The sequence below is a fragment of the Capsella rubella genome, unplaced genomic scaffold (genome assembly GCF_000375325.1).
Source record: "Capsella rubella cultivar Monte Gargano unplaced genomic scaffold, Caprub1_0 scaffold_1, whole genome shotgun sequence".
In the NCBI taxonomy this organism is placed as follows: Eukaryota; Viridiplantae; Streptophyta; class Magnoliopsida; order Brassicales; family Brassicaceae; genus Capsella; species Capsella rubella.
The window spans coordinates 16,243,065-16,250,795 of NW_006238923.1; the positions used below are offsets into that span (position 1 = coordinate 16,243,065).

The following is a 7,731-nucleotide window of genomic DNA, read 5'->3' on the forward strand; positions in this document are numbered from 1 at the left end:
ATTCGTGATCTTGCTTTATGTTTATGCTCTAAACTGCATCTGAAGTATTTAATATAGGGTTTTTTTTTTTTTTTTTTGATAATTCAAGAGTGATTTTAAAGGTTTTTTTATGCCCTAAGACTAATTTTTGGGATCGGGGAAAACTATGTTAAATCTCGAAATTCAGTGGCCAATGCTATTTGAACTTAGGTGGCGGAACTTAAATCTCGAACTTCAGTGGCCAAGGCGATTTAGTTAAGAATCTTGGGTATTATTTTTGGCTTGTACCTAAATTGGATACTAAATCGATATATAATCAACTTTAGCCAAATTCTTGATGATCAAAATCCAACAAAAATATCATGATATATAGTATACCAAAATTTTGATTTATGAAATTTAATATCTGAAATTAGAAAAATTCTAAGAAACGATCGTATATAAACATATTTTTGTGTTTTCTCTTCATAAGATTATAGATACATACCAATCATAAACCATAATTATGGATTTTTTTTTGTTGTTCTTCTTGTAGGAAACAAAAATTTATGATCTTATACTTTTTTCCCCGTTTGATTTACGTGTTCATACTTCAGATAGCTAATTTTATTTTTTTATTTAACTAAAGTCACCAATAAACCATATATAGAGAAATTTAACATGTGCACTTACATATTTTTATAACGACAAAATAGGTTCTGCATTTAAACGGACACTCGAGTGGGCATATCGGGACTTCTGGATGATGTAGAGACGATTTGTAAGTAGTTTCTTCGTTGATCACTTGTGAAGTGAACTCTTTTTGCATCAAACTTCGACTCTCTGCTTTTCCAATACTTGAAAATGTAATTTCTACAAAATTTAAGTTATAAATTTATCATATAGTAGAAATACTTTATCAAATTGCAAAGATTATTACATTTACGCCGATCAGTATAATCAGTAAAATTTCATATCATACAAAAGAATTTTTTTTTTACCAGAAATAAGAGCCAAGAAGAAAAATAAAGTGAAGGTCTTCAGAATATTTTTCATAATTATGGGCGGATTTGTTATAAAGAGAGGACTACAAAAGGAAATCAAATGTTGACAATATGTTTTAGTCTTATATATGTTCAAGAAGTAGTACAATTAGGGTAAAATGACTTTATGAACACACATTATATACATGAAAGGTCAACTAATAAAACTAATAAAGTTAAAAGAAAATTTAATGGTATTAGATTCTCATCTTTATGAGATCCAAAGTTTTGATTTATAGATTTACGTACTGGAAATATTAGCCATAAATCGACAAAAATAAAATAAAATTGTGACTCTCATGTGTTGACGCATCATCATTTTCGTGTTTTAATAAGGTGACACATTATTAGAATTACAAACCAATCAATAAAAAAAAAAAAACAACTCACAAAAACTTTTCTTTTTAAAGTTTGCTAATACAACTCGCGATGAATATATAAGGGCATCCTCAATGGTAGCTTCTTAAGGCTATAATTTCCTTAACTCTCTTAAGAAAATTGTAGCCTTAAGAGGCTACCATTGATGATGGTCTAAGGATGGCCAAGGATACATCCACGAATATTATGCGACTATTGATCATTTTCTCTGGTATATAGGTTTTGTCTGTAAATTTTGATCAGAAATATTTGTGTTTGATATGCAATGGAATGACTGAAGTGTAAACAATAGAATCCTGATCTTCAGCATCATTTTTTATTTGTGCCATAATTAGATACTAACTCAATATCTAATCAGCTTCAACCAAACTTGATGATCAAAACCCCGCAGAATTACAATACAATATATTCAACAAAGATGCTTAGTGTAGTAATTATGGGACAGATAAAAATAAATCCCAATGACAAACAAAAAGGTTTGCTTAGAGTACTACTCCATGTGATCAAAACCCCTCACACCCACACGTTTGTAAGGTAGATCAAAGATGGGGTAGCTCATTACAACCTCCCCAAAGTCTCACTACCACAAGACTACGCCCGTTTGGTTCTTAAGTTGTTTTTGTTGCCAAACTCACTTAAATCTTATATGTTCAGTCAAATATGAAAGTATGAAACCAATCTCTAGCAAAACTACACTCGAACTAATTGAGAGTAAGCTCAAGGAGCCTACTTTGGATTTTAGGAAGAGACAACAATTTTTGTAGTCAAGACTTCTTAAACTAACAAAGAGCCCATTTTAGAGCTTGGACACAAACAATTATTGTAGCAAAACTCCTTAATTATTCTAACTAGGAGCTAACTAGCTAGATATATCTAATACAGTAATACCAACGCAAACTTTTTTTTTACCATGAATCATCTCAATCGGAGTCTTGAGTCAAAAAAGTAACAGTGCCCGCACTAATGACGTTAGTGACCATGCCACCAGCCGAATCTATGGTGGGATCTTAGAATTTAACAATCATTCAATTTTTGACATAACTTTTGCATCGACTCTTTTTTTTTTTTTTGGCTCTAGAAAAACAAGCATTCTTATAATTAGACTTGACATAAGAGGCTTCACTAGAGGATTATTTTCATAGAGAGGCTAATTAACCCTTGATAGTGCCCTAGCTAGTCATCTAACCACGTTAGCGATGGATTTCTTTGTGAATTTAGTTTTTGTATACGTCTATTATTCTATCTTAGGAATCATGGAAACCTAATAAGGCCTTCAGCATATAGAATGATGCTAGAAAGTGATCAAAGCATGGTTTAGAGACTGATCTTGGATACATTATTAGAGTAAGGAAACAAAAATAAAGTAAGCCACTTAATTATCATCATTACGTAGCATAAACTCTATTTTTGCAGTATTGGTTTATTTTATGAACCAAAAACATTTTTTTTTAGAGTACCACAACTTTTTTTTGGACAAGCGTTCATAAAGTTTTTAAAAGTCTTTCCCCAAGATCTTAAAAAGTTAATGAAGATATCCTAATAAATATTTTTTGTGAGATTTTTAGAAAAAAAAACTTATTAATTAATTTTGTCAAATTTTTATTTCTTGTAGCTTTTAATTTTTTATCATCATTTTTTTCATTTTCATATTAACAATTTTTTTTTATGCTTAAAGCTTTTTTAAAAAGTGCAGCACATTGCATCCAAATTCATAGATAAACAGAATATTGTTGTCTCATCATATGATTATTATAGACATATACGAAGCATAAACCATAATCACGATTTGTTTGTTTTATTTTTTAGGAAACACATGCATGATCTTATACCTTATTCCCGTTTGATACTAGACATAATAGAAAAATTTAACATGTGCATTTACATATTTTTATAACTACAAAAAAGATTTTGCAATGAAAAGGACACTCGAGTGGGCATGGCGGGTCTGTTGGTGGCTTTGGAGACGAGTGGAAAATGGATTCTTCTTGGATCACATTTGAGATGAACTCTTTCTGTATTAGACTTCGACTTTCTGCCTTTCCAATACTTGAAAACGAAATTTCTACAATGTTTAATTAAATTATGCCAAGTTAATTATAAATTAGTCGTATAGTAGATTATTATTTATCGAATTACAAAATTCATTATGTGAACGCCAATTAATTAATCAGTGAAATCTCATATCATACAATATATATATATATATATATTTACCAGAGATTAGAGCCAAGAAGAAAAATAAAGTGAAGGTCTTCAAAATATTTTTCATAATTATGAGCTGGTTTGTTAAGAAGAGAGATCCAAAAAAGAATAAAATGTTTAGTTAGTTTACCACATTGAGTTTTAGTCTTATATATGTTGAAAAAGTAGTGTTTTAGGGTAAAATAGTCATTTTTATTAAAAGCTTTTATATTGGAAAATCTTAGTCATGAAAGTTAGATTTTATTAAAGATATATTTATGAAATTATTGATACAACTTAAAACGTAAAATGAAAAATTTGATGGTAAAGAGCCATTGTTATGAGAAATTATCTATTGAATTGTTATGAGAAATTATCTATTGAACATCCAAAGTTGTGAATTGTGATTCTAAATCTATTGAAAAATGTACATCATTCACAATTATATGTCAAACCCCCCCCCCCCCCTCCCCACCAAAATAAAAACCCTATTTTTTAAGGGTGAGAAACTACAATATATTCAGCTTTGTCCTTACGTGGACTCGTTTTTGAATGAAAGAGAACGTGAAAGAGTATGTTGTATTCTGATCTACAACATGCGCCATGGACTTGAAGGTGGTCTTTCAAATCTTGAAGATAGATATGTAGGGGACATCTTCTTAAAGCTCCCCATTTGTTTCTTTCCAACCATGGAACAAATGATTATCTTTTTTTCATGAGGCATCCCTCTCAATACAGGAGGCTGTGAGGATGAAGAAATTGTGTTCATGACACAATTCTATCTTGATCTCGAAATCCGCTATCGTGAAGCCAACCCTGAGCTTTACCAAAGATGCAAACTCTATAGGCTCATGTGCTACTAATCTGGTAAAGCATATCCGAAATTTCAAAGAGTGGGTCAAGCGAACAGATTTTCCAGATCACCATGAGAAAATATGGTACAAAAACATAATGAACCAATCTAGGTGTGAATAATGTAAAATAAACATAATAAACCAATCTGGCTATGATGAATGATATGATGAGTTATTTGTTTTACAAAAATATAATTATAGAAAGATGAAAGGTATGTTTACAAAAAAAAGAAAAAAAGAAGAAAGGTAAAGTATAATAAAATAATTAATAACAAATTAATATGATAAGTTAGATATCAAATCTTCTGTGTTTATTTTGATTGGTCATTCATTTAAAAAAATAAATTATTAATGGATTTCTGTTTTTATAATTTAATTAAATTGAATAAATTTGTATTTCACATTTTTATCTTTGATGATCATTATATTAATATATATACATAGAAGAAGAGAAAATTAAGTATATAACATTAACTTTTGATTAATTAGTTCTCTCTCTTCATCTTTATATAATGTAAACGGTTATTACAGGGCTAATAAAAGAAAGAAAAGCAACAATATCATTCTGAAGCAAAGAATCACATTTGCCCCCATGACAAGATGTTGTTGCTCTGGCAACCATGGCGTAGTTTTGTATCATCCCAAATGAAATTCTAACTATTCATAATGCTGAGATAACAGAGACATGGGAATATTGAGGCCTGTGAATGCCAAAAAAAAAAGAAGAGAAAACGTGGAGACCAATCAATCAATCTCATGATGAAAGATTTATTTTTTCTTGGAGACTTGCATGTGATAAAGCATTGCGTTTGTTACATATTAATGGGTTTGGCCGCATGCATGTTGTTGTTGTTTTCTAGAAAAGGGTTTCTTGAGAAAGAAGTTACCGAAGAATGGAATAGAGAGTGGGACGACCAAAGTACTGTAGCTAGAGAGAAGTAAGATAGAAGGTTCTACAAAAGCATAGAGAGAAACCTTTTGTAATTTCTCGACCATTGATGGTATGAGTTATGCTGATCAAGTATCCAGGGTAGATGGTGATAGGCCAGGCAAGAATTACTTGCGATTGAAGTCTCAAGTAGATTCTGAAAACAAAAGAGTTACTGGTTAATCTTTATTTTCTCTGAGTACTTGAATCTTGGAGTTAACTCTTTTAGTGGTACCAAAAGTTGAACATGAGCTACGATACTCTTGGAACTGGATGGATCATATGTGGTATGTCTTTTACTTTGGAGTAGAAAATTAAGAACAATGGTAAGAACCAGGGAGCATCAAAGCAATGTAAATCGTATGTTGTATACCACATTTGTGTCAAATCTGTTTAGTAAAATTGATTCTTGATAAAATGGTACAAGCGAACAAAAATAAAATCTATAATCATATCCACTCTAGAGTTAAGTTACATTCACATTGCCATCTAACTGAAAAAGAAGATAACGAAAGAAAAGATTAGATGAACTGGATATTGCACTTTGATGAAACTCTGGGGAGAGCCAGCAGATTAGCTCGCAAGAACTCATTGTCTTTGTACTTATCCTCGTCAACACTAACTTTTACAGTTTCAAGACATTTCAACTTCCCCAAGAAATGTCTCATCAGTTTCAGCTCTTGAAAAGAACCTTTATACTCTGAAATCTCTAGCACTTTCACGTGACATGTCCATAAACAACATAACTCCTCCTCCTTCACAATCTTCCTCTTCTTGTTGTTCTTCCTACTATGCTTCTTAGGGATGCAAGCACATGCATCTCCACATCTGTTTGTTACTCTGTGCACAAGACCCTGAAACCATAGACCAATCTAACATGTATAAACTAACGAACAACGCTAACACGAAAACAAATCTCAATAAGGAAATTGATATTACCTTGATGACTAAAGTCTGTAGATTTGGACAACTCTTGATCAAAAGCGGCATTACTTGCCAACCTTTTTCCTTGTTACTCTCAATAGATAATTTAAGGAGGTTGTTGAAGACCGGCATGGATTTACAGCAAAAATGAAATACCTAATCACAACCAAAATAAAAAACAATATAAGTGAGAGACCTTGCTGCCTGCAAAACAAAACAATTCCACTGAAGTAACAAAAACTGACCTCAAGGGACTCAGGAGACAAGTGAAGGGTCAAAATGTTGCTTATACCCGCAACTAGATTTGTAACATCACCAAATATGGGTTCATGTTCATCAGAGAAGTCATCATCATCATCATCATCATCATCATCATAAAAATAAGAACTATCATCGTCGTCATGATTGTTAGTTGACTCCCATAACCTTAGACTCAGCCTGGCTTCGACAAGCAAATCAAAATCAACAAACTGATACTGCTTGGAGACATAACTAGAATAGTCAAGGTAGACAAGACGTGAAGCTTTAAAATAAACAGTTCTGTGATACTCCTTAGTATCGGGAAGATTGACAAAAACCACAAGTCGCTTGATGCATGGACTTTCCACGAACACACCGCAACAGGGCAGATACCAATGATCAGCATCAGTAATGAATAAATCTTCCAACACAGAGCAGCCATCGAGGAGCCGACAATAGTTGGGACAATCAAGCCCTAGAACTGATACAAGAGAAAGTGATTTAAGGGCAGGGAAAAACACACGGTCGAGTTCAAGAGAAAATTCACCGGATAAGGTGAGCTTAACAAGTGTCTTGCTCGTTAAGAAACTTGTCTTTATGTTAACACCAAAATAGCGGTGGGTGGCGTGCAAGTGTAGTTCCAAGAAACCACGTTCCATTGCTGCCCAAAACCAACGTTGGTATGCATCTTTATGCCGAGGTCTAGGTACATGACACAGAGATAGTTTCTTCATGTGAGAATTGCTTAACAGAGCTAGTGTCTTGTCTACGAAATCACAGAAGCGATCTGAACCACTTGTTGCTTCTTCTTCGTTTGGGTAAACAACCATCGACTCATCAAAACAAAGGTTGTCTAGAAGACCTAAAAGATTCTTCCACCGCTTGGACAGAACCGATGTGGAAGCAGCAGTTTTTGTCGGAAGCAAAGACAGGATTTTGCCAAGTATCTCATCTGGCAAACTGCTGATTGGATCACTAAGAGAACTCATATCCATAGATTAGGGATTTAATTATACAACCTACCTAATACACACACTAAGACATGGATTGAGGGAGAAAGAGGACTCGAGGCTTTTTAGAAAGAAACTCTTTAAGAAAATATTACTTTTTTTTTTTGGCAAATGCTTCCTTTTTGTGCTTTTTAATTTACAATTTCGCATGATTTCCTTAAACACAGTTCAGTTTACAGTACTTTGAACGTTTTGGAAGCCAATTTTTGTGATTT

The 7,731-nt window shown here is 32.6% G+C and overlaps 1 protein-coding gene across 2 annotated transcripts; it reads right to left on the minus strand.

Annotated features, from left to right (window-relative positions):
- Nucleotides 1-5,863: 5,863 nt before the first annotated feature.
- On the minus strand, nucleotides 5,864-7,468 carry LOC17900118 (F-box/LRR-repeat protein At1g48400). 2 transcript variants are annotated; one of them, XM_023777039.1, is made up of 4 exons: nucleotides 6,839-7,336; nucleotides 6,512-6,736; nucleotides 6,282-6,422; nucleotides 5,864-6,196 (listed from the first exon to the last, which is right to left on the minus strand). In XM_023777039.1, the coding sequence occupies exons 1-4, from the start codon at nucleotides 7,334-7,336 to the stop codon at nucleotides 5,864-5,866; spliced, it is 1,197 nt and encodes a 398-aa protein (XP_023632807.1). The 2 variants fall into 2 exon arrangements, with proteins under 2 accessions (XP_023632807.1, XP_006307356.2); XM_006307294.2 differs by having other exon boundaries at nucleotides 6,512-7,468.
- Between the last annotated feature and the right edge of the window lie 263 nt (nucleotides 7,469-7,731).

Coding starts and splice junctions, on each gene's coding strand:
- LOC17900118 (XM_006307294.2), bottom strand. CDS start 7,336: ATGGTTGTTTACCCAAACGAAGAAGAAGCAACAAGTGGTTCAGATCGC. Junction 6,423..6,511: donor TGTCTCCTGAGTCCCTTGAG/GTCAGTTTTTGT, acceptor GGTTGTGATTAG/GTATTTCATTTTTGCTGTAA. Junction 6,197..6,281: donor TACAGACTTTAGTCATCAAG/GTAATATCAATT, acceptor CTATGGTTTCAG/GGTCTTGTGCACAGAGTAAC.